We start from the raw sequence: 26,911 nt of genomic DNA, 5'->3' as shown, positions 1-26,911 counted from the left end.
TTCCCCTGAAACTTAGAAAGTTAAGAACAAGCACAGCCTACTAATAGTAGTAGTTGTAGTAGAGAGACAAAATAGAAGAGAAGAGAAGAGGACTAGAGATAGAGTAGAAATAGAATAGTCTAGCAAGGTGAGTCATCTCTTTTAGAGGGCACAAGTGCCAGAAATCCTTCATCTTATGCCCAAATTTCATTCCTCACCCACAAAATGTTAGGGTTTGCTTACCCCATAGGCTAGTAGTGTATGTGCGTATTGATGAATGTACCTACGCACTTATATTATTTCTGTTCTTTAGTCATTTCAGTTCTTTCTCTGTGGTGTACCTGTTAACTCTGTGGATGCAAATTGAAACCCCCCCCCATGCCATTCTTCCATTGTCTATTGGTCTAGACAAAAAGTCTTAGCTATTTAGGTAACAAGATGTAGATCAGCTTTGCTTTCTGGATAAAAAGTCTTAATATAGATATGCTAACTTTGCCTTAGCTTAACATACAGGATATGGCCTGTAGGTATCCTGCATTACAGCCACCCTGACTTTATTATAAATCTACAAACCTAGCACAATAAACCAAATACTTAAACTATAAGAAAATATTACATATAATTATATAATTATTATATATAATCTTTTCTTACAGTGTATGTATATATAAGCAGGTTAATTCTATAGGCTACACATAGCAGGATTCAGAGAAAATGATTGGGAATTTTCACAGAAAAAATGAACACCTCTGATATTAAAATCACTTTTCTCTAACATTCCTGATGAATAGCATTACTTGGCAGAATGACTATCATTCCACACAGCACATTTTTCATTTCACCCCTAACGTCGCTTTTCTGCTCCACAATTTTCTCATGGCATTTTTCACCTCCTCATTGCGCAGGGTATAGATCAAGGGATTCAGCATAGGGGTGATAATGATGTTGAACACCGTGACCATCTTATCCTCTGAGAAGGTGGTGGAAGGTCTTAAATACATGAAGATACATGGGCCGAAAAATATAATCACTACAGCAATATGGGAGGCACAGGTAGACAGAGCTTTGCGACGACCTTCGGAGGAGCGAGTTCTCAAGGAGACTAAGATGATGACATAGGACACAACCAGCACAACAAAACAGATCAGGGAAATCATCCCAGTATTGGCAATGACCATGACACCAACAAGATAAGTGTCAGTGCAGGCCAGTTTCAGCAAAGGGTGCACATCGCAGAAATAGTGGTCAATCTCGTTGGGCCCACAGAAGGGTAACTGGATGGTAAGGAGAGTCTGAACTATGGAATGCACAAAGGCACCCACCCATGAAGCCATCACAAGGGAGCCACAAACACACCCGGTCATGATGCTTGTGTAATGGAGGGGTTTGCAGATCGCGATGTAACGATCATATGCCATCACTGTGAGGAGAAAGATTTCAGTGCACCCGAAGAAATGGACCACAAACAGCTGTGCTATGCAACCATCAAAGGAGATGGTTTTCCTCTCCACGAAGAAGTCCGCAATCAGTTTTGGGGAAGTGACAGAGGAAAAGCACATGTCTACAAAGGCCAGGTAGCTGAGGAAGAAATACATGGGAGACTTCAGATACTGGCTGTTCTTTACAGTGACAATAATTAGAAGGTTTCCCAGCACAGTAGCGATATAGAGGAGTACAAAGAACACAAAACACACAGGCTGTAACATCTCATTGTGGCAAAGTCCCAAAAGGATGAATTCAGTCACATTCTGTGTGGGATCCATGGACTCAGTTTAAATAACAGGTATATGGAATACCGCTAATCCACCTGCCATGACACAAAAGAAGGAGAGGAACAATCAACAGATATTGACCGGTGATGAGATAAATGACAAGATGCATTGACTGAAGTGGTAGATGTTCTCCAAAAATGAAAATGAGCACTATGTAACTCAAGAAACTAGAGGAAATTGGCTTGAGTTGCATATTGCCATAAACAGTAAATACTCCAAATAATTAGAGTTTAAACTCTGAAGCCGATTCATTCTATTCTTTTCCCAGAGTGAATCATCAAAGACTTCAACTGTAAGTAAAAATTTAACTTTAACTACGCTTTGTAATCAGACCTACTATGATACTCATTCTATTTTATTCGTACAGCATTGTTAAACACCTTCAGAAATCCCATTTTTTAAGCAAGGATAACCATATCTCTTACCTTTGCATCTGAGCACATAAATGCTTAAAAAAGTTTTTATTTGTACATGCAAACATGAAACTGAGTTATCTCGTTCAGTAACCAGTGTTTGAAAACTGGTCTGATTATTTTGATCAGAAAATTATTTCACAATATTTACATTTAATTGAAAAGCCATTTTAACTGGAAAAAATGGTTTCTGTGGAGAATTTTGACAAGCTTTACACAAAACCCCAATTTCAACTAGAATTGAAACGCTAATTTATCAGCAGGACTCACGGATACACTTTAGATTATTAATGCTGCTCCAAAAATGCAAAGTAGCCATAAACACTGTTTGATTGACCAGTTAACTCTGACACCAGAGTGGTGGAAATCAGCTGAAGCCTACTAGCGAACCTAACACTTTATGTGTTACCATTTGACGTGAGGTGACTTAAATTAAATTTTCTGTGTTCAAACAAAAGTATTTACGTGCTGTCATAAGCAGGAATGGATTAAATATGAGGTGGGGATGGTCGTTGCTTACAGACTAGCATCTAATAAACCTTTTTTATACATTTCAAAACTAAAATTAAAATAATATGAAGATTTTTCAAGAGGGAAGCTTGCAATGAAGCTTTTAGAGTCATTCATCGTATTTTAGGTGAATTAGTTGGAGACTGATTGGTGGAGGGGGAATTAGATTGGAACGAATCCTAACAAGTTCTTTCTTTTTTCTTTTACATTGGTAGAGCTGAGCAGGAAAAGAACAGCATAAAATATTCAACCTTGCTGGACAACTCACATGGGTTGTTTTTGAAGGTCTCAAAACTTACCTGGATGGTGATAGGTTTTATTTTCCCTGCTTCTAACTTGCTCCCGTAGCAAAGGTGTTTGGATCAGAACAACAGTGAGCAGTTGATGAGAGTGATTTACAAGGTCATCGGTGACTCCCTGCTATACGAATTTTCTGCTTTGTAAATTTCATCCTAACACCTTTACAAGCCCTGTGTTAGGATGTCCTTTGCTGTCTGTCAATTCTGCAAAGGCCAAAGTAGCGAACTAGAGAAGTAGTTTGGTCAAGGCAGCCCTCAGGAATCTTTTCACATCAACCACTCTCCCAGCTCACAAAGCCTCAGGTCTAAGACCATCTCCATCCCTCACTCTGCAAAATCTGAGACCCAACAAGATCTGTGGGAAAAATTGTCTCTCTCTTTGCTGTGAAGTCACAGCAGAAATATTTAAAAGAAATATGTAGTGGCAGTGCGTCATTGTCTGGTTAATGAGCTCCCAGGGGCTTTTCAAGGCTTCTTCATTGGAAATAGTTTTGAAGAAGCACTCCCCTAGACAACTTTAAGCAAACTTTCAAAGCTCTGCTGAGACTTAGTCCCTTTCATTCTTTTCAAACTCCATCTTTCAATATGACATGCTCCCTCGCCTGCCTTCTCCGATTTTCACCAAGTGATGGCCTTAGAGATCTTGCTAGTATCTGGTTCTGTCTACTTGTGTCCCCTACATAAGAAGAGGGCACACGAAATCCTGTGTCAAGTTCCTCATTTCATTCCTATGCTTAGAAAGTGGACCTTGAGAACCTGGGCAAAAGGCAACAAGCTCTGTGGACCTGCTGTGCGTGAACAGCCATTGGATCAGGTCTTAACCGAAGAGAACTCATGCCCAACAAAATCAATGGAAAAATGCCAGGTTGACTTCAGTGGCTTTTGCATCACCCCTTAATCACTGATATATGGGACTGAAGAATGCTTGAATTTCTCTTCTACGTGATAATGTGACTCAGCTGTGACAGGACCAGGGCTTGTGACAAGACTGGGGCAATGGGATTTCACTGCAGCATCAGTTCTCAGAGACACCCTGGCTGCACAGGATGATGGGAGTTCTGAGGAAATGCCTCGTGATGTGGCCACTGCTGCTTCCATTCCAGGATGTTATCTTGTGTTCCACCCTATGCTTAGTCTGGGGTGCCACTGCTCTGGAAAGTGTGGGAAGTCTAGCAGCATCACTGGTGCTGGGACCTCCCATCTCATATAGGCACTTGGTACCATTTACAGTGAAAGTGTAACTCACTAGTGAACATGTGTCTCTGACCTTCCTATGTGCCTAAGTGCTGAAGCTGTTTCTCTTTAATTCAAGCTCTACCAACTCTTGCCTTTACCTCCGGAGATCTCCAGTTAGATCCTTGGTGCGTTACGTGTCGCAGATGGAGGCTGCTACAAAAACAGGAGTGGGACCATGGAATCAAGGATATAGAAGATGTTTGTACTTAGTATGGCTTTTCAAAATCTGTACATGGGGGTGGGATGGAAGAGAATATGGCTTGATATCCTCCCTTCTCCTTATGCAGCCATAGACAAACTGGTCCATCATAAGAGACGAGTTAGTTATTCCCTGTGGCAACACAACGTTGTGTCATGAAACCACAATTGCAATGATATGGCCAGATCAAGCAGTCATTTGAGACACTCAAACTATCCCACTGACATAGCATTCATTGAGAATTTATCCCCGTTTTTGCTAAGCAAATTATTCATACAAGCAATACTGATTTTCTTTGACCATATTTGTAACTCGACAATGTTCAGATGGGTAATTTTCACTTCTGAGTTGTTCACAAACTGTCCGCTCGGACTCTTCTCTCTCTATATTGAATTTTGCAGGCTGGTGGCCTGCCAATCGCTTCCAAATTCTAAGTGGGGACCCCAACTGCCTTCAGTGAACTCCCACTGTCCCAGTCCTGAATGGAAACAATGGAGAGGCTGTGGAAGCATCTTGAAGCCCCTTTAAGGTCACAGGACAGAGGACCTAATCAAGGAAATTATCCATGTACCTGCCGAGCTGCTGCTTGTGGCTTCCAAGGTGTACGCCCTAGAACACATGGAGGCCAATTCCTCACCATGCTTTGCTCCTGGGTCCACTCATTGACCTGTCTCAGCAGAGCAAAGAGCAGCACTGAGCCTTCAGTCATCCCCATACTGCTCCTCATGACCCATGCCTTAGTGGGGGTCTGTGTGTGCTAGCTCTGCACCAAATGGAAGAGGTGAGCACAGAATCCACACATCCTAGATGGTGGAGAGGGTCTAGGAATCTGATGCCTCTCCTGCTGAATAGACACAAGGCTCAGAGTGCCCTTTGTGGCATCCTAAGCGAATAACCCACCCAAAGCCCTATTTCTGCCAACTTAGCATGAGCTAAAAGCCAACGAGCTGGGAAGTTACAGCAGAAATATTTAGAGTGACTCATATAGTGGTAGCATGTCATAGCCTTGGATAATGCGTTCCCAGAAGCATTTCAAGATGTTTCCATGGGAAGCAACAGTGAAGAGGCAGCTACGCCATATTGCTTTGGATCCATCTTTCAGGCAAACTTTTGGTGCCTTTTGACAGTTAAGCCCAGATTTTTAGGCATTTCTCCACTTGGCATTACAAGAACTAAGGGACTTAGCTACACTGCCTTTTCAAAACTGACAGCGTCTAAGCAGCCTAAGTCAGATTGAGACTTAGGCTTCTAAATGTCTAAATCGCTTTTGAAAATGGAATTGAGCAATCTATGTCACTCAGACCTTGTAATATGGAGCAGAACAACATCTAAACATCTTTACACATTTGGTCTTTAGTCCCTTTACTTGTTCTGTGCCTCATGTAAGCAGGGGAATGGTCCCACTATTGTGGGGAACTTTCCTGGATTCTACACTAACCCTGCGGAAATGGGCTAAAGAAAGGATCTGAGTCCTCATTCCCACTTCCAATACCCAGAGGCCTCCCTGCCCTCGAGGCCTCCCCTTCCACTCTCCTGTCTGGCAGAGTCCTCGTAACCCCAACAAGGCTGGGCCCAGGATTCCTGGAGGGCTCAACTCCCAACCCTGCTGTGGTCACCTAGGACAGGGACTAGGGTCTCCCCACTCCGGGGTACTCTCTTTGCACTGCACACCTCCCTGACCCACTGATCACATCATACAATTTAAAGCAAATACAAGTTATTTAATTAACAATTAATTTTAAAAAAAGAATAAGGAAAAATGGGAAAGGTTAAAGGAAAACACATCACCCCGCTCTGTGAAAGGGACCATCACAAACAGTGTCTCTGGACATGGGGGCACTTCACAGTCTATTCCTTGTAGGTCCCAGGCCTCCTTCTCAGGCCCTGGCTGTGCTGCAGAGATACTGTGGGTCGGACACTTGCTCTGGTGGTGGCCACACACTCTCTCAGGCTCTGGAAGCCAGGACCCTTCTCCCCAGCGTCACCCTGACTCTGTCAGGGTTACGATCCCCCTCCAAGTCTGGCCTGCAGAGCCTCTTGGCTGAGGTGTCTCCCTGTGCTGTGTCCATTGCCCAGGGTCCCCCTCGCTCTCCCCAGCTGCTCACCGCACCCAGCTCCGGACTGCTCCAGCCACAGCTCCACACTGCCTCAGGCACGGCTGCTGCTGCTGCTCTGCCTTCAGCTCCCTGGGCTGCTTCTCTGGCCTCCCTGGCTCCAGTTGCTACAACTCTGCTCCCAGGGCAAGTGTCCTCTGCAGGCTGCTTCTGTGACTCTCCATCAGCTCTCACCTGCTTCCTGGGCTGCTTGTCTGGCCCCTCTGGCTCTGGTTGCTGCAGCTCCCCTCCCAGGGCAGGGCTGCTCTCTCTGGGCTGTGCTCTGGCTTTTTGGGCTGCAGCTCTGCTCCCAGCAGCTTAGCTTGGGCCCCTGCTCTTGCCTTAGCTCGCCCTCACTCTGTCTGACCCAGGTAATTTCAGCTCACATGGAGGATGGGACCCACCCTGGCCTTCTGTCTCTTTGATTAGCCTAACTGCCCTGTCAATCAGGCTGACGTGGATCATTGGCCTCTCGCCATTGTTCCTGGGGACTGTCAGTCTCAGGGTCCTGAATTGCCATCGATCCCTCCCCTTTTAGTGCTGGGAGCTAGCAACCAAAACACCCCCACAGAATGTAAGTGGGATAACAGTCCACTTACACTCGCGCTTATAATTAGACGTTTTACCAACAGATTGTGCTATAGGTTTGAGGCCTTTCTATTGCAAACATGATTCATATCTGGTTCATTCCATTGACACCTTTCTACATAACAAGACATTGCAGGAACTCCTGCATCAAAGTCTTCAGTTGTCTCCTAATGCTCAGGAAGAGGGATCTTGAGAAATGTAGCAATGGAGACTTAGCCCTCTAGGAAATGGTGGGTGTGAACAGCCATCACTTCTAAGTAGAGCTGTGTAAATAGATTTTTCAGTTCACTGGAAATTCCAAAGAGAAATGGCGGGAGAGAGGAACTGTTTTGGGTTGAACCAAAATGAAAATGTTGGTAAATTGAAAAGTTTAAAAAAAAAATCATTTTGGGTCAAACAAAATATTTTGTTTGACCATTAATGAAACACGTTGATTTGGTTTTGTGCAATTTTTAATATTTTTTTATTTTTTTAAATAAAAGTAAAGGAAATATTAAAACAAAAAGTCATTTTGAACCAAAAAACTGAAAGTTTTTTTTAGAAAAATCAAAACAAAATATTTATTTTTTCTGAAATTTTAAAAAAATTTTCCTTCCCCCCTTACCAAAACAATTCAGTGAAATCAACACTAAGTAGGTCAATTTACCTAAATCTACATTTTGCTCATAAAGAAGTTTCAGTTTCAAAAAGTCAGCTCACTCTAGTCCTAAGCAAACACTTAAAGAAGAGATTTAACAATATTCCGATTTCTGTTCTACGTGCTCATGCAGTAAAGTTACAGGCCTGAATCATGACAGTGCAAAGACCCATGGAAGGAATGAGTCCATTGATTTCACTGGGACCTGGATCAAAGGCCACACAGATTTAGGAGGTGGCTGCCCTTGTTCATTTGTGCAAGATCTGTATTAAGAGCAGGGATAAACACCCACAACCTCACTTACCAACTGACGGAACCAGTCCTGCATTTGATCTGTAATGAGAGACTTGTGATGTTAGCCTATCTGTAATGACACAAAACCGAGAATCTGAGATCTCTCTCAGCTCAGGCACATGGCAAAGTCAACTTATTCCTTTAAAATAGTATTCACTCAGAATTAGACTCAGTTTTTGCTCAACAAATCATTTGTCAAATGAACCTGATTTCCTTAGAATGAATTTGGTGTTTATAAGAATTTGGACAGTAGTTGGGCCAAAGGATGTTCATTTATGGGTTGTTCACAAATCGCTAGTCTTAACTATTCTGTCTTTGCTATTTGTTCTTTTGGGGGACAGGACACCTAAGCCATATGAGATACTTCCGACTCCCCACTTGAAGGGATGAACATAAAACTTTTTCATCTAGAGAATAATAAAAGGTAGAAAAGTGCTCTTTCTGGGACCAATTTTCAGAAGAATTTGCAATAATATCTGTCAAGGTTACTCCCCCACTCTGCACTTTAGGGTACAGATGTGGGAACCTGCATGGACACTTCTAAGCTTAATTACTAACTTAGATCTGGTAACACTGCCACCATGCAGATATTTTAGTGTCTGGAACACTTCCTGTCCCTCCAAAACCTTCCCCTCCCTGGGCAGCCTTGAGAGGCTTTTTCACCAAGTCCCTGGTGAACACCAATCCAACCCCTTGGATCTTAACACAAGGAGAATGCAACCATCTCCCCCTCCTTTCCCCCACCAATTCCTGGTAAGTCCAGATCCAATCCCCTTGGATCTTAAAACAAGGAAAAATCAATCAGGTTCTTAAAAAGAAGGCTTTTAATAAAAGAAAGAAAGGTAAAAATCATCTCTGTAATATCAGGATGGAAAATACTTTACAGGATAATCAGATTCATATAGGCCAGAGGAACCACCTCTAGCCTTCGGTTCAAAGTTACAGCAAACAGAGGTAAAATCCTCTCAGTAAAAAGGAACATTTACAAGTTGAGAAAACAAAAATAAGACTAACACGCCTTGCCTGGCTGTTACTTACAAGTTTGAAACTTGAGAGATTGATTCAGAAAGGTTTGGAGAGCCAGGATGGACGTCAGGTCCCTCTTAGTCCCAAGAGCAAACAACCCCCAAAACAAAGAGCACAAACAAAAGACTTCCCTCCACCAAGATTTGAAAGCATCTTGTCCCCTCATTGGTCCTCTGGTCAGGTGTCAGCCAGGTTTACTGAGCTTCTTAACCCTTTACAGGCAAAAGAGACATTAACCCTTAACTATCTGTTTATGACAATATGTATGAAAATTTTGGGGTTTCAAACACTTTCCTAAACATACCAGTGGTCACCCAAAAGCTGAAACCACACAAAACAAAGAACAGAACTCAGTGCATCAGAGTGACCCAAAGTGTTTGCTTTGGTTGTAGATATCGTCATCAATCCATTTTTTTGTTTTGCTTTGTTTTAACTATTAGACCAGGCATAAGAGCTAAGCTAATGTGAGTGAAGCAAACCAGTGTCTGGAATTCTTTTGTTCCAAGTTTACTTCAGCATCTGGAGACTCCTCTAACTCTTATTGCGCATGGCATATTCTCACTTTGTAGCTAAGTAATTAAGTGTGTGTAACAGTATAATTTAGTTTGCAACTTCCTTCATTACAGCACTTTTGTTTTCCAAAGAAGTTTTAATTATGCCCACTGGACCTACACTAAGTATCTCTGGATGTTACCATTGTATCCCTGTGTTGATGTTTATCTGAGATAAGAACAAGATTATAAAAAAAAAAAGTTATCATTAGATCCGAGTCCTACTTCAAAAGTTACTAAGTTACCAACAATCAAAGGAAATTCTTAATGGAACCTGCAACCTCCAGGATTTTGAAGCTCTGCTGGATTGTAAAAATAAAATATGGAGATTCCATCTTTTGCAATGATTTCTTCTGACAATGCTGGAACACAGCTGCACTTGACTATGAATCAAGCATTTGGCCCATTGTTCCATAAGTGCTCTGTACGATTTGGTATATTTTAGCAAGGCCGTAGAGTACAGAAAATCCTTATGTGCATTCAAAAGCTTTTTGTTTAGTTTTCTGTCCGACAAAGTCATATCAATCTAAATGATTTTTTTTCATGAAATCATATCTACTTCAGTGCAAATTCTCATAAAAAGAAATCAGAAAATTTAATTTCAGAAAAATAATACAAACTTTTCGTTTTGAAATGTTTCCTACTTTATTTTCATTTTTACCATACTTTTATTATTTTCATAGTAGTAGTGCACAATTGTTAAGTTATGTCCTAATGGGACATCTCATGTCAGATTATAATAATATAATAGTCAACATTTTCATAGAATCATAGGACTGGAAGGGACCTGGAGAGGTCATCAAGTCCAGCCCCCTGCACTCATGGCAGGCCCAGCAACATCTAGAACATCCCTGACAGGTGTTTGTCTAACCTGCTCTTAAAAATTTCCAATGATGGAGATTCCACAACCTCCCTAGGCAATTTATTCCAGTGCCGAACCACCCTGACAGTTAGGAAGTTTTTCGTAATATTCAACCTAAACCGCCCTTGCTGCAATTTAAGCCCATTGCTTGTCTTATCCTCAGAGACAGAGAATAATTTTTCTCCCTCCTCCTCGTAACAACCTTTTAGGTACTTGAAAACTGTTCTCCTGTCCCCTCTCAGTCTTCTCTTTTCCAGACTAAACAAACCCAATTCTTTCAATCTTCCCTCATAACTCATGTTTTCTAGACCTATAAGAATTTTTTGTTGCTCTTCTCTGGACTCTCTCCAATTTGGCCACATCCTTCCTGAAATGTGGCACTGTCATAGTATAATTCCCAAATCTGAACCTTAGCGTCCAAAATATGGATACTAGCATGAATTTTCCTAAGCTTAATTACCAGCTTAGATCTGATAGGCTGCCACGAATCAGGACTTAGGTAGAGCACCTGATAGACTCTGGTCTCCCCAAACCCTTCCCTGGGGATCCCTAAGACCCAGATTCCTTGAGTCTCACAACAAAGGGAATGAACCATTTCCCTTCCCCCTCCTTTTCTTCCTCCCAGCTCTTTCCCGCCCTGGGTACACTAGGAGACCACCGTGATTCAACTCCTTGAATCATCTCTTCCCCCTCCCTTCTTCCCCAGAGAGAGATACAGAGATAAACACAGAGAGCAGGTTTTTCTTCCCTCCTCCCTTTCCTTCCTCCCACCAATTCCCTGGTGAGTGCAGACTCAGTTCCTTTGAGCCTTAACTAGAAGAAAAAAATCAAACAGGTCTTAAAAGCAAAACTTTTAATAAAGAAAGAAAGAAAGAAAGAAATGGTCTATCTCCGCAATTTAGATGGTAAAAATACAGGGTTTTTAGCTTATAGACAATAGAAAGAAGCTTTCTCCAGGAGAAACACAATTTAAGCTACTTCCAGCAAGTACACATCTGCAAATGGAAAAAAACAAGTTAAAAGACTATAACCGCCTTTTTCTCTTACTCACAATTCTGAATAGATAAGAGACTGTATTTGGGAGATTGGCAGAAACCTGGTTGCACCTCTAGTCCCGTCCAGGACCCAGAGAGAACAACACACAAAAACAAAACCCACAAACTACGGCTTCCCTCCACCTAGATTTGAAAGTATCTTGTTTCCTGATTGGTCCTCTGGTCAGGTGTTGCAGGTCACTGTTTGTTAACCCTTTACAAGTGAAAGAGACATTAACCCTTAGCTATCTGTTTATGACAGGCACCCACAACTGAACACAGTACTCCAATTGAGGCCTAATTAGTGCAAAGTAGAACGGAAGAATTACTTCTGGTGTCTTGCTTCCAATACTCCTGCTAATACATTCTTTTTTTGGCAAAAGCTGTAAACTGTTGACATATACTTAACTTGTGGTCCACCATGACCCCAGATCCCTTTCTGCAGTCTCCTTCCTAGGCAGTCATTTCCCATTCTGTATGTGTTCAATTCATTGTTGCTTCCTAAGTGAAGCGCTTTGCATTTGTCCTTAACTTATGTAAGGGGGAGGGACAGTTAAGTGGTTTGAGCAGTAGCCTGCTAAACCCAGGGTTGGGCATTCAATTCTTGAAGGGGCCATTTAGGGATCAGGGGCAAAAATCAGTACTTGGTCCTGCTAGTGGAGGCTGGACTCAATGACCTTTCAAGGTCCCTTCCAGTTCTAGGAAACTGGTATATCTCCAATTATTACCTATTGAATTTCATCCTATTTACTTCAGAACATTTCTCCAGTTTCTCCAGATCATTTTGAATTTTCATCCTATCCTCCAAAGCACTTGCAACCCCTCCCAGCTTGGTATCTTCCACAAACGTTGTAAGTGTATTCTCTATGCCATTATCTAAATGGTTCATGAAAACATTGAAAAAAACGGTCTCAGAACTGATCCCTGTGGGAACCCAGTCACTCTACCCTTCCACCATGACTGTGAACCATTGTTAACTACTCTGTGGGAGCAGTTTTCCAACCAGTTATGCATCCACTTTATAGTAGCTCCTTCTAGATTGTATTTGCCTAGTTTCTTAATTAGAAGGTCATGCAAGACAGTATCACAAGCCTTACTAAAGTCGAGCTATACCACATCTAACACATTCCCCCTATCCACAAGGCTCGTTACCCTGTCAAAAAGGCTATCAGGTTGGTTTGACATGATTTCTTCTTGACAAATCCATGCTGACTATCACTTATCACCTTATTAACTTCTAGATATTGATTCCCTAATTATTTCCTCCATTATCTTAGCTGGTACAGAAGTGAAGCTGACTAGTCTTTAATTGCCTGGGTTGCCTTTATTTTTCTTTTAAGAGATAAGCACTATATGTGTTCTTTGCCAGTCTTCTGGAATCTGTCTTGTCTTAGAGGACTTTTCAAAAATAATAACTAATGGCTCAGATATCTCCTCAGCCAGTTCCTGGAGTATTCTAGGATGCATTTCATCAGGTCCTGGTGACTTGAAGACATCTAACTTGTCCAAGTAACTTTTAGCTTCTTCTTTCCCTATTTTAATGAGTGTTAATGTCTCAAATTATATGTAGCTTCTTTAGAAGGGCAAGTAGCATCACAGTAATTAATCGAGGTGAATCTGAACATCTCGTCACCAGGATTCAGAGTAGCAGCTGTGTTAGTCTGTATCCACAAAAAGAACAGGAGTACTTGTGGCATCTTAGAGTCTAACACATTTATTTCAGCATAAGCTTTCGTGGGCTACAGCTCACTTCCTCAGATGCACAGAATGGAACACACATTCCATTTACATTGCATTTAACATTTACATTGCATTTAACAGATCCTCATAGTGAGCACATGCTTACATGTTCATGAGACCATAATGTAAAATTATTACTATTAGTAAGATTGCAGCATTATCTAGTGGCCTCAACTGAAACTGGGACTCCATGTGCTTGGTACTGTACAAACATAGTAAAAGACCGTACCTGCCCTGAAGAGATTACAGTCTAAAATGGCAAAACATGAGATGGAAGCAGAGGTCCAGAGAAAGGAAGTTAGTGACTCAAATTCATAATCTAACTGAAATTAGGTATAAAATTGAACAAGGAACTGGAATACTCTAGTGAGGTGTGTCAACTCTTTTAGAGGGCACAAGTGCCAGAAATCCTTCCTCTTATGCCCAAATTTCATTCATCACCCACAAAATGTCAGGGTTTGCTTACCCCATAGGCTAGTATGGATGTGCGTATTGATGACATGTACCTACGCACTTATATTATTTCTGTTCTTTAGTCATTTCCATTCTTTCCCTGTGGTGTACCTGATAAGTCTGTGGGTATAAATTGAAATCCCTCCCATGCTATTCTTCCATTGTCTATTGGTCTAGATAAAAGGTATTAGCTATTTAGGTAACAAGATGTAGATCAACTTTGTTTTCTGGATAAAAGGTCTTAATATAGACATGCTAACTTTGCCTTAGATTAATATACAAGATATGGCCTGAGGTATCCTGCATTACATTCAATCTGACTTTATTATAAATCTACAAACCTAGCACAATAAACCAAATACTTAAACTATAGGAAAAAATTATATATAATTATATAATTATTAACTATAATCTTTCCTTATAGTATATATATATAAAAGCAGGTTAATTCTATAGGCTACACATAGCAGGATTCAGAGAAAATCATTGGAAATTTTCACAGAAAAACTGAACACCAGTGATATTAAAATCCCTTTACTCTAAAATTCCTGATGAATAGAACTGTAGAACTGGTAGAACTGTCACCATTCCACACAACACATTTTTCATGTCACCCCTAACGTCGCTTTTCTGCTCCATAATTTTCTTATGGCATTTTTCACCTCCTCATTGCGCAGGGTATAGATCAAGGGATTCAGCATAGGGGTGATAGTGGTGTAGAACACCGTGACCATCTTATCCTCTGAGAAGGTGGTGGAAGGTCTTAAATACATGAAGATTAATGGCCCGAAAAATATAATCACTACAGCAATATGGGAGGCACAGGTAGACAGAGCTTTGCGACGACCTTCGGAGGAGCGAGTTCTCAAGGAGACTAAGATGATGACATAGGACACAACCAGCACAACAAAACAGATCAGGGAAATCATCCCAGTATTGACAATGACCATGATGCCAACGGGAAAAGTGTCAGTGCAGGCCAGTTTCAGCAAAGGGTGCACATCGCAGAAATAGTGGTCAATCTCGTTGGGCCCACAGAAGGGTAACTGGATGATCAGAAGTGTCTGAGCTATGGAATGCAGAAAGCCACCCACCCATGAAGCCATCACAAGGGAGCCACAAACACACCTGGTCATGATGCATGTGTAATGGAGGGGTTTGCAGATCGCAATGTAACGATCGTACGCCATCACTGTGAGAAGGAAAGTTTCAGTGCACCCGAAGAAATGGAACACAAACAGCTGTGCTATGCAGCCATCAAAAGAGATGGTTTTCCTCTCCACGAAGAAGTCCACAATCAGTGTTGAGGCTGTGACAGAGGAGAAGCACATGTCTACAAAGGCCAGGTAGCTGAGGAAGAAATACATGGGAGATTTCAGATACTGGCTGTTCTTTACAGTGACAATAATTAGAAGGTTTCCCAGCACAGTAGCGATATAGAGGAGTACAAAGAACACAAAACACATAGGCTGTAACATCTCATTGTGGCAAAGTCCCAAAAGGATGAATTCAGTCACATTCTGTGTGGGCTCCATGGACTCAGTTTAAATAACAGGCATATGGAATACCGCTAATCCACCTGCCATGACACAAAAGAAGGAGAGGAACAATCAACAGATATTGACCGGTGATGAGATAAATGACAAGATGTATTGACTAAAGTCGTAGACTTTCTCCAAAAATGAAAACGAGCACTATGTAATTCAAGGAACTAGAGGAAATTGGCCTGAGTTCCATATTGCCATAAACAGTAAATACTCCAAATAACTAGAGTGGAAACTCTGAAGCCGATTCATTCTATTCTTCCCTCATAGTGAATCATTGAAGACTTTAACTGGAAGTGAAAAATTTAACCTTAGCTACGCTTTGCAATCAGCCCTTCCATGATACTCATTCTATTTTATTCATACTGCATTGTTAAACACCTTCAGAAATCCCATTTTTCAAGCAAGGATAGCCATATCTCTTACCTTTGCATCTGAGCACATAAATCCTCAAAAAAGTTTTTATTTGTACATGCAAACATGAAACTGAGTTATCTCATTCAGCAACCAAAGTTTTAAAACTGCTCTGATTATTTTCAACACAAAATTAGTTCACAACCTTTACATTTAGTTGAAAAGACATTTTAACTGAAAAAATGGTTTCAGTGGGGAATTTTGACCAGCTTTACACAATGCCCCAGTTTCAACTAGAATTGAAACACTAATTTATCAGCAGGACTCACGGATACACTTAAGATAAGTAATGCTGCTCCAAAAACACAAAGTAGCCATAAACACTGTTTGATTGACCAGTTAACTGTGACATCAGAGTGGGGGAAATCAGCTGAAGCCTACTAGTGAACTTGATTTTTGGGTGTTAACATTTGATGTGCGGTGACTGGAATTAAATTTTCTGTAATCAGACAAAAGTATTTATGTGAGGTCATAAGCAGGAATGGATTAATTATGATGTGGGAATGGTCACGGTTTACAGACTAGCATCTAATAAACCTTTTTTATACATTTCAAACCTAAAATTAGAATAATATGAAGATTTTTCAGGAGGGAAACTTGCAATGAAGATTTTAGAGTCATTCGTTGTATTTTAGGTGAGTTAGTTGGAGACTGATTGGTGGAGCGGGGAATTAGACTGGAATGAATCCTAACAAGTTCTTTCTTTTTTTTCTTTTTTTTTACATTGGTAAAGCTAAGTAGGAAAAGAACAGCATGAAATACTCAGCCTTGCTGGAAAATTCACATGGGTTGTATTTGCAGATCTCAAAACTTACCTGGATGGTGATGTGTTTTATTTTCCCTGCTTCTAACCCTGCTCCTGCAGCAAAGATCTTCAGGTCTCAAAAACAGTAAGCAGTTGATGAGGGCGACTTACAAGGTCATCAGTTACTCCCTGCTATATTAATTTTCTGCATTGTAAATTTCATCTTAACACCTTTACTAGCCCTGTGTAAGGATATCTTTTCCTGTTTGTCAATTCCACGAAGGCCAAAGTAGCTAACAAGAGAAGTGGTTTGGTCAAGGCAGCCCTCAGGAAGCTTTTCTCATCAACCACTCTTCCAGCTCACAAAGCCTCAGGTCTAAGACCATCTCCATCCCTCCCTCTGCAAAATCTAAGACCCAACAAGATCTGTGGGAAAAATTGTCTCTCTCTTTGCTGTGAAGTCACAGCAGAAATATTTAAAAGAAATATGTAGTGGCAGTGCCTCATTGCCTGGTTAATGAGCTCCCAGGGGCTTTTCAAGGCTTCTTCACTGGAAATAGTTTTGAAGAAGCACTCCCCTAGACTACTTTAAACAAGTCTTTGAAGCAAACTTTCAAAGCTCTACTGAGAGTTAGTCCCTTTCATTCTTTTCAAACTCCATCTTTCAATATGACACTCTCCCTCGCCTGCCTTCTCCTATTTTCACCAAGTGATGGCCTTAGAAATCTTGCTAGTATCTGGTTCCTTCTACTTGTGTCCTCTACATAAGAAGAGAGCACAGGAAATCCTGGTTCAAGTTTCTCATTTCACTCTTATGCTTAGAAAGTGGACCTTGAGAACTTGGGCAAAAGGCAACAAGCTCTTTGGACCTGCTGTGTGTGAAAAGCCATTGGATCAGGCCTTAATCGAAGAGAACTCATGCCCAACAAAATCAATGGAAAAATGCCAGGTTGATTTCAGTGGCTTTTGCATCACCCCTTAATCACTTCTATATGGGACTGAAGAATGCTTGGTTTTCTCTTCTACGTGATAATGTGACTCAGCTGTGACAGGACCAGGGCTTGTGACAAGATTGGGGCAATGGGATATCACTGGAGCATCAGTTCTCAGAGACACCCTGGCTGCACAGGATGATGAGAGTTCTGAGGAAATGCCTGGTGATGTGGCCACTGCTGCTTCCATTCCAGGATGTTATCTTGTGATCCACTCTATACTTAGTCTGGGGTGCCACTGCTCTGGAAAGTGAGGGAAGTCTAGCAGCATCACTGCTACTGGGACCTCCCATCTCATATAGGCATTTGATGCCATTCACAGTGAAAGTGTAACTCACTAGTGAACGTGTGTCTCCGACCTTCCTATGTGCCTAAGTGCTCAAGTTGTTCCTCTTTAATTCAAGCTGTACCAACTCCTGCCTTTACCTCCGGAGATCCCCAGTTAAATCCTGGTGTGTTGGGTGTCACAGATGGAGGCTGCTACAAAAACAGGAGTGGGACCATGGAATCAAGGATATAGAAGATGTTTGTACTTTGTATGGCTTTTCAAAATCTGTACATGGGGGTAGGAGGGAAGAGAGTATGGCTTGATACCCTCCATTCTACTTAGGTAGCCATAGACAAACTGGTCCATCATAAGAGACGAGTAAGTTATTCCCTGTGGCAACACATCGTTGTGTCATGAAACCACAATTTCAATGACATGGCCAGATCAAGCAGCCATTTGAGACACTCAAACTATCCCACTGACATAGAATTCCTTGAGAATTTATTCCCCTTTTTGCTAAGCAAATTATTCATACAAGCAATACTGATTTTCTTTGACCATATTTGTAACTCTTAAGTATACATGACAACGTTCAGATGGGTAATTTTCACTTCTGAGTTGTTCACAAACTGTTCACTCGGACTCTTCTCTCTCTGAAATAAATTTGGCAGGTTGGCGGCCTGCCAATCCCTTCCTAATACTGAGCTGGGACCGCAGCTGGCTTCAGTGAACTCCCACTGTCCCAGTCATAAATGGAAATAATGGAGAGGCTGCGGAAACCTCTTGATGCCCCTTTAAGGTCAGAGACAGAGGACCTAAGTAAGGAAATTATCCATGTACCTGCCGAGATGCTGTTTTTGGATTCCAAGGTGTATGCCTTAGAACACATGGAGGCCAATTCCTCACCATGCTTTGCTCCTGGGTCCACTCATTGACCTGTCTCAGAAGAGCAAAGAACAGCACCGAGCCTTCAGTCATCCCCATACTGCTCCTAGGTCTCAGGATCCATGCCTTGGTGGGGGTCTGTGTGTGTTAGCTCTGTGCCAAAAGAGAGTGGCTGCAACAAATGGAAGAGGTGAGCACAGAATCCACACATCCAAGATAGTGGGGAGGGTGAAGGAATCTGATGCCCCTCCTGATGAATAGACACAAGGCTCAGAGTGCCCTTTGTGGCATCCCTAAGTGAGTAACCCATCCAAACCCTATTGCTGCCATCTTAGCATGAACTAAAAGCCAACAAGCTGGGAAGTTACAGCAGAAATATTTAGAGTGAATCATATAGTGGTAGCATGACATAGCCTTGGGTAATGTGTTCCCAGAGGCATTTCAAGGTGCTTCCATTGGAAGCAACAGTGAAGAGGCAGCTACACCATATTACTTTGGATAAATCTTTCAGGCAAACGTTTGGTGCGTGTTGACAGTTAAGCCCAGATTTTTAGGCATTTCTCCTCTCAGTATTGCAAGAGCTAAGGGACGTAGCTACACTGCCTTTTCAAAATTGACAGCTTCTAAGCAGCGTAAGTCAGACTGAGATTTAGGCTTCTAAGTGTCTAAATCGCTTTTGAAAATGGGATTCAGCAATTTAAGTCACTGAGGCCTTGTGATACGGAGCAAAACAACATCTAAATACCTTCACAAATTTGGTCTTTCGTCCCTTTAGTTGTTCTGTGCTTCACACCTACAATTAGATGTTTTAACAACAGATTGTGCTATAGGTTTGAGGACTTTCTATCACAAACGTGATTCATATCCAGTTCATTCCATTGACCCCTTTCTACATAACAAGACATTGCAGGAACTCCTGTGTCAAAGTCTTCAGTTGTCTCCTAATGCTCAGGAAGAGGGATCTTGAGAAATGTAGCAATGGAGACTTAGTCCTCTAGGAAATGGTGGATATGAACAGGCATCGCTTGCACATCCAGTAGAGCTGTGTAAATAGTTTTTTCAGTTCACTGGACATTCCAGAAAGAAATTGTGGGAGAGAGCCACTGTTTTGGGTTGAACCAAAATGAAAATTTTGGTAAATTGAAAAGTTTAAAAATAAATTCAGGAAATATTTTGTTGGACCATTAATGAAACATGTTGATTTGCTTTTATGCAATTTTTAATTTTTTTTTATTTTTTAAATAGATGTAAAGGAAATGTTAATACAAAAAGTCATTTTGAACCAAAAAAACTGAAAGATTTTTTTAGAAAAATCAAAACAAATTATTTACTTTTTCTGAAATTTTTTAAAAGTTTCCCTTCCCCCGTTACCAAAATAACTCAGTGAAATCAACACTAAGTAGTTCAGTTTACTTAAATCTGCATTTTGCTGGTAAAAAAGTTTCAATTTTAAAAAAGTCAGCTCACTCTAGTCCTAAGCAATCACTTAAAGAAGAGATTTAACAATATGCCGATTTCTCTTCTACTTGCTCATGCAGTAAAGTTACAGTCCTCAATCATAACAATGCAAGGACCCATGGAAGGAATGATTAAGCAAGCTTTGCAGCAGAGACATTATACCAATATCAAGCAGTGAGGGCTCTGGGGAAGTGCATGCCCAAAGGGGTCCTGCCACATTTTGTCACAGGATGTTGCTTACATGTCACTCCATGACTGCTCTGGGCCTACAGCTGGAGTGGGAAGTCTAGCACCACCAGTGGTGCTGTGTTCTTACAGTGAAAGCCAGTGAAATGTTCCCATTGATTTCACTGGGACCTGGATCGAAGGCCACACAGATTTAGGAGGTGGCTGCCCTTGTTCATTTCTGCAAGAGATGTATTAGGGGTGGGGATAAACACCCACAACCTCCCTTACCAACTGACGGAACCAGTCCTGCATTGATCCATAATGAGAGACTTGTGATGTTAGCCTATCTGTAATGACACAAAGGAAATTCTTGATGGAACCTGCAACCTCCAGGATTTTGAAGCTCTGCTGGATTGCAAAAATTAAATATGGAGATTCCACCTTTTGCAATGATTTGTTCTGACAATGCTGGAACACAGCTGCACTTGACTATGAATCAAGCACTTGGCCCATTGCTCCATAAATGCTCTGTAGGATTTGGTATATTTTAGCAAGGCCATAGAGTACAGAAAATGCTTATGTGCATTCTAAAGCTTTTGGTTTAGTTTTCAGTCTGACAATGTCATATCAATCTAAATGATTTTTTTTCATGAAATCATATCTACTTCAGTGCAAATTCCCATAAAAAGAAATCAGAAAATGTAATTTCAGTAAAATAATTCAAACTTTTTGTTTTGAAAGGTTTTCTACTTTCTTTTCATTTTTACCATACTTTTATTATTTTCATAGTAGTAGTGCATAATTGTCAAGTTATGTCCTAATGGGACATCTCATGTCAGATTATAATAATATTATAGTCAACATTTTCATAGAATCATAGGACTGGAAGAGATCAGGAGAGGTCATCAAGTCCAGTTCCCTGCACTCATGGCAGGCCCAACACCATCTAGACCAACCCTGACAGGTGTTTGTCTAACCTGCTCTTAAAAATCTGCGATGATGGAGATTCCACAACCTCCCTAGGCAATTTATTCCAGTGCCGAACCACCCTGACAGTTAGGAACTTTTTCCTAATAGTCAACCTAAACCTCCCTTGCTGCTATTTAAGCCCATTGCTTGTCCTGTCCTCAGAGACTGAAAACAATTTTTTTCCCTCCTCCTTGTAACAACCTTTTAGGTACTTGAAAACTGTTCTCATGTCCCCTCTCAGTCTTCTCTTTTCCAGACTAAACAAACCCAATTCTTTCAATCTTCCCTCATAGCTCATGTTTTCTAGACCTTTAATAATTTTTTGTTGCTCTTCTCTGGACTCTCTCCAATTAGGCCACATCCTTCCTGAAATGTGGCACCCAGAACTGGATGCAGTACTCCAATTGAGGCCTAATCAGTTCAGAGTAGAACGGAAGAATTCTTTCTGGTGTCTTGCTTCCAATACTCCTGCTAATACATTATAGAAGGATGTTTCCTTTTTTTGCAAAAGCTTTACACTGTTGACTCATATTTAACTTGTGGTCCACTATGACCCCTGTCAAGGTTTTTTCCCCCACTTTGAGCTTTAGAGTACAAATGTGGGGGACCTGCATGGACCCTTTTAAGCTTAATGGCTAGCTTAGATCTGATATCGCTGCAACCAGCCAGAAATTCCAGTGTCTGGCACACTCCCTGTCCCCCCAGAACCTTTCCTGGGGAGCACAAATCCAAACCCCTTCTTTCCTCCCAGACCTTCCCCTCCCTGGGTTGCCTTGAGAGGCTTCACACAGATCCAAACTGCTTGGATCTTAGAACAAAGAGGGATTCACCTTCCCCCTCTTTTTCCCCCCACCAATCCCTGGTGAGTTCAGACCCAATCCCCTTGGGTCTTAAAACCAGGGAAAAAATCAATCAGGTTCTTAAGAAAGAAAGCTTTTAATTAAAGAAAGAAAAAGTAAAAATTATCTCTCTGAAATCAGGATGGAAAATGCTTTACAGGGTATTCAGATTCATATAGACTAGAGGGACCTCCACCCCTAGCCTTAGATTCAAAGTTACAGCAAACAGAGGTAAAAATCCTTCCAGAAAAAGGAAAAACAATCACAAGTGGAAAGAAAACAAACCTAAGACTAATCTGCCTTGCCTGGCTATACTTACAATTTTGAAACATGAAAGACTGATTCAGAAAGATTTGGAGAGCCTGGTTGTACGTCTGGTCCCTCTTTGTCCGAAGAGCGAAAAACGAACAAAACAACAACACAAACAAAGACTTCCCTCCACAAAGATTTGAAAGTATCTTGTCCCCCTATTGGTCCTCTGGTCAGGTGTCAGCCAGGTTTGCTGAGCTTCTTAACCCTTTACAGGTAAAGGAGACATTAACCCTTAACTATCTGATTATGACACATCCCCCAAATCTCAGACAGTGTGGAAGCACACTGGCGGTGATTTCTTCCTAGAACTTTAGAATAAATAGATTAATAAAACACATGCACCTTTACATATATTACTAATTGTGTAAACTACAAGACTTTTTACATTTTAAGGACAGTTATTAACCAGTTGATTCTGGGAAACTTTCACAGGAGAGTGCATCAGCTACTTTGTTAGAAGCTCCTGAAATGTGTTGAATTTCAAAATCAAAATTTTGGAGAGCTAAACTTCATCGAAGCAGTTTTTTGTTGTTTCCCTTGGCAGTATGAAGCCACTTAAGTGCAGCATGGTCGGTTTGTAACTGGAACCGCCATCCTCAAACGTATGGGCATAGCTTTTCAGGGCATGCACAATTGTGTAGCATTCTTTTTCACTGATTGACCAGTGGCTTTCCCTCTCAGACAGTTTCTTGCTGAGAAACACGACAGGATGGAAGTTTTGATCCGGTCCTTCCTGCATTAAAACTGCTCCCACACCACGCTTAGATGCATCTGTGGTTAGTAGGAATGGTTTGTCAAAGTCTGGGGCCCTTAGCATAGGGTCAGACATGAGTGTCGCCTTAAGCTGGGTAAAGGCCTTCTGACACTCATTAGTCCACTTAAGTGCATTCAGGTGGGTCTTTTTGGTCAGGTCTGTTAGTGGGGCAGCGATCTGGATGTAGTGTGGTACAAATCGCCTGTAATATCCGGCCAAGTCTGAGAAGGATTGGACCTGTTTCTTTGACTTTGGGACAGGCCACTTTTGGATAGCATCCACCTTGGCCTGTAGGGGGTTTATTGTTCCTTGACCCACCTGGTGTCCAAGGTAAGTCACTCTGTTTTGGCCTATTTGACACTTTTTAGCCTTAACAGTTAGTCCTGCCTGCCTGATGCGCTCGAAGACTTTTTCCAGGTGTTCTAGGTGTTCTGCCCATGAATCAGAATAATGGCCACATCATCGAGGTAGGCAACTGCATATTCTCCCAATCCTGCTAGGATATCATCCACTGGTCTTTGGAAGGTGGTGGGTGCATTTCACAGCCTGAAAGGAAGCACATTAAATTTATACACCCCTGCATGGGTGATGAACGCTGACCTTTCTTTGGTGGGTTCATCTAGTGGTACTTTCCAGTTCCCCTTGGTTAAGTCTATTGTAGAGATGAACTGAGCACATTCCAATTTTTCCAATAGCTCATCGGTGCATGGCATTGGATAGTTGTCGGGACGAGTTACAGCATTTAGCTTACGGTAGTCCACGCAAAAGCATATTTCCCCATCTGGTTTGGGTACCAGAACCACTGGAAATGCCCATGCACTGGTAGAGGGGCGGATTACACCCATCCGTAACATGTTTTGGATCTCCTGTTCTATATCAGCTTGGGCATGAGGAGACACCCGGTAGGGTGGGGTTCTAATTGAGTGACCATTACCTGTGTCAATGGAGTGGTATGCCTGTTCAGTCCGTCCTGGGGTGGCTGAGAACAACGGAGTGAAGCTACTGCACAGCTTCTTGATCTGTTGCCGATGCAGGCTTTCCAAGGTTGTGGAAAGGGTCACCTCTTCCATGCCACCGTCACTCTTTCCTTCGTAGTAGACACCTTCAGGCCACTCAGCTTCATCTTCTCCCTGGGCTTTAAACTGACAAACCTTTAAGTCTCTGGAATAAAAGGGTTTGAGAGATTTAACATGGTACACTTTAGGCTTTAGGGTGGAGGTGGGGAATGCTATGAGATAGTTAACAGCTCCTAAGCGCTCTTGGACCGTGAATGACCCTTCCCATGACACTTCCATTTTATGGGCCTGTTGCACCTTCAAGACCATAACCTGGTCTCCTACTTTGAAGGAACGCTATCTGGTATGTTTATCATACCAGGCCTTTTGCTCTTCCTGAGCATCCTTTAGGTTTTCTTTAGCAAGGGCTAAAGAGTGTTGGAGGGTGCTTTGTAGGTTGCTTACAAAGTCTAGAATGTTAGTTTCTGGAGAAGGCATAAACTCCTCCCATTGCTGCTTCACCAACTGTAATGGCCCCTTAACCTCGTGGCCATACACAAGTTTAAATGGTGAACACCCTAAGCTGGGATGTGGTACATCCCTGTAGGCAAAAAGCAACTGCTGCAGTGCTAGGTCCCAATCATTGAAGTGTTCATTTACAAATTTACGTATCATGGCCCCCAAAGTTCCATTAAACCTCTCCACCAGGCCATTGGTTTGATGGTGGTACGGGGTGGCAACCAAGTGATTCACCCCATGAACTTCCCACAGATCTTTCATGGTCCCTGCCAGGAAATTAGTTCCTGAATCTGTAAGGATGTTGGAGGGCCAACCTACCCTGGAAAAAATGTCTGTTAAGGCCTGGCACACAGTTTTAGCCCTGGTGTTGCTTAGAGCTACTGCTTCCGGCCATCGGGTAGCAAAGTCCACGAAAGTCAGTATGTACTGCTTTCCTCTGGGGTGTTTTTTTGGGAAAGGACCCAGAATATCCACAGCTACTCACTGAAATGGGACCTCAATTATGAGGAGTGGCTGGAGAGGGGCTTTGACCTGGTCTTGAGGCTTTCCCACTCATTGGTGCAACTCACAAGACCGGACATAATAAGCAAAGTCCTTGCTCATCTCCTCCCAGTGGAAGGACTTCCCCAACCTGTTTTTGGTTCTGCTCACCCCACCATGGCCACTGGGATGATCATGGGCTAAGCTTAAGAGCTTTTCCCTGTACTTAGTTGGAACCACCAACTGTTTTTGCGGATGCCAGTCTTCCTGGTGTCCTCCTGAAAGAGTCTTCTTGAACAAAAGTCCTTGTTCTACAACAAACCAGGATCGATTAGAAGAGCTGAGAGGCAGTGGAGTGCTCCGTGCCGCCGCCCAAGCTTTCTGAAGGCTGTCATCTGCTTCCTGCTCAGTCTGGAACTGTTCCCTTGAGGCTGGAGACATCAGTTCCTCCTTAGACTGTGGACTTGGGCTTGGTCCCTCTGGGAGCGATGTAGGTGATGGGGTTGTTTTTGTTGATGGTGAACCGCTCTCCGCTGGTGCACTAGGCAATATTTCAGGCTCTGGCTGAGCCTCTTGGGTAGGGTTGTCTGCTGCTTCTGCCAGTTCAGGCCCACTGGCGCCCTCAGGGGTTGGGGTTGGAGATGGGTTTGCAAGTGCTGGCATCAGTGCTGGCAAGGGTTCTGGTGCTGATTGCTTTTCCAGTTCCGGTTCTGGGACTGGATGCACTATGACTGTTGCCATCGTTGGCAGGAGATCCAGGTCCACCACCTCTGTCTGGGTCTCTGGGTACACAGACAGGGCCCTTGTGGACGGCTCGGGAACAGGGATGGGTCTGGAAGCTTGCCTGGCTTGGCTGCGTGTAACCATTCCCACTCTCTTGGCCTGCTTTACCTGGTTGGCCCAGTCTTCCCCCAGTAGCATGGGGATGGGATAATTGTCAGACTGCAAAAGTCCACATTCCTGACCAGCCTTTGTACTGGACAGGCAGTTCAGCTGTAGGCAAGTCTACAGATTTTGACATGAATGGCTAAATTGTCACTTGGGCCTCTGGGTTGATGAATTTGGGGTCCACTAAGGATTGGTGGATAGCTGATACTTGTCTCCCCGTGTCTCTCCATGCGATAACCTTCTTTCCGCCCACTCTCAAAGTTTCCCTTTGCTCTGAGGATATTTGAGAGGCATCTGGGCCTGGGGATCTTTGGTGTGATGGTGGTGCAATGAACTGCACTCGGTTGGGGTTCTTGGGGAAGTTGGCCTTTATATGTTCCAGTTCATTACATTTAGAGCATCGCCCAGCTGAATGGTCACTGGGTCGAGGTGGGTTGCTGGAGACTGGTGTGGTGGGACAATAGGGTGTTTGGGGCTTTCCTTGGATTGGGTTTTCCTTGGCCTCTGAACCTCCGATGGGCATGCTCAGGTGAAGGCCCCATTCTGATTCTGGCCTTGGTTTGAAAAAGTTCATAATCGCTTATGTGTTCCTTAGCATTTCAGCCACCACCTCAGCTAAGGGTCCACTGAGCTGTGGCCTCAGCTCTATCATGTACTGGTCTGTAGAGATGTTGTACCCAAGGCAGATCCTTTCAAAATTTTCCAAGAAGGCCTCAGTATCATCACCTGCCTTGTAGGTGGGGAATTTCTTGGGATGGTAAACAGTACCTGGAGAAGGGTCGTTAGGGTTGGCTGGTACATCTGGCTTAGCCTTTGCTAATTCCAGGGCCTGCTGGTGGGCCTCCCTCTGGATCTCCAGCTCTTTTTGTTTCATCTCCATAGCTCTCCTATGGGCAGCCTCTATGGCTTTCTCTTCTCTTTCTCTCCTCTCCATCTCTCTCCTGTACTCAGCCGCTTTGGCTTTCTCCTCTGCTTCCAGCCTAGTCAGCTCCTGT

General features: G+C 42.5%; 2 protein-coding genes across 2 annotated transcripts in view; both read right to left on the bottom strand.

Annotated features, from left to right (window-relative positions):
* Positions 1 to 812: 812 nt before the first annotated feature.
* The window catches only part of LOC127052735 (olfactory receptor 4S2-like), an 86,271-nt gene continuing 60,172 nt past the window's right edge, over positions 813 to 26,911 (bottom strand). Inside the window, exon 2 of the mRNA XM_050956667.1 lies at positions 813 to 1,786. Coding sequence (XP_050812624.1) covers positions 813 to 1,742 — 930 coding nt within the window. The 5' untranslated portion in view covers positions 1,743 to 1,786. The remainder of the gene's footprint in view (positions 1,787 to 26,911) is intronic.
* On the bottom strand, positions 14,292 to 20,480 carry LOC127052980 (olfactory receptor 4S2-like). The gene is made up of 2 exons (XM_050957161.1): positions 20,449 to 20,480; positions 14,292 to 15,036 (listed from the first exon to the last, which is right to left on the bottom strand). Exons 1-2 carry the CDS (start codon positions 20,478 to 20,480, stop codon positions 14,292 to 14,294), a joined length of 777 nt encoding a protein of 258 aa, XP_050813118.1.

This window comes from Gopherus flavomarginatus, chromosome 5 (genome assembly GCF_025201925.1).
Source record: "Gopherus flavomarginatus isolate rGopFla2 chromosome 5, rGopFla2.mat.asm, whole genome shotgun sequence".
NCBI classification, from domain to species: domain Eukaryota; kingdom Metazoa; phylum Chordata; order Testudines; family Testudinidae; genus Gopherus; species Gopherus flavomarginatus.
Note: the sequence above shows the minus strand (reverse complement) of the source record. Positions and strands in the feature narration are given on the sequence as shown.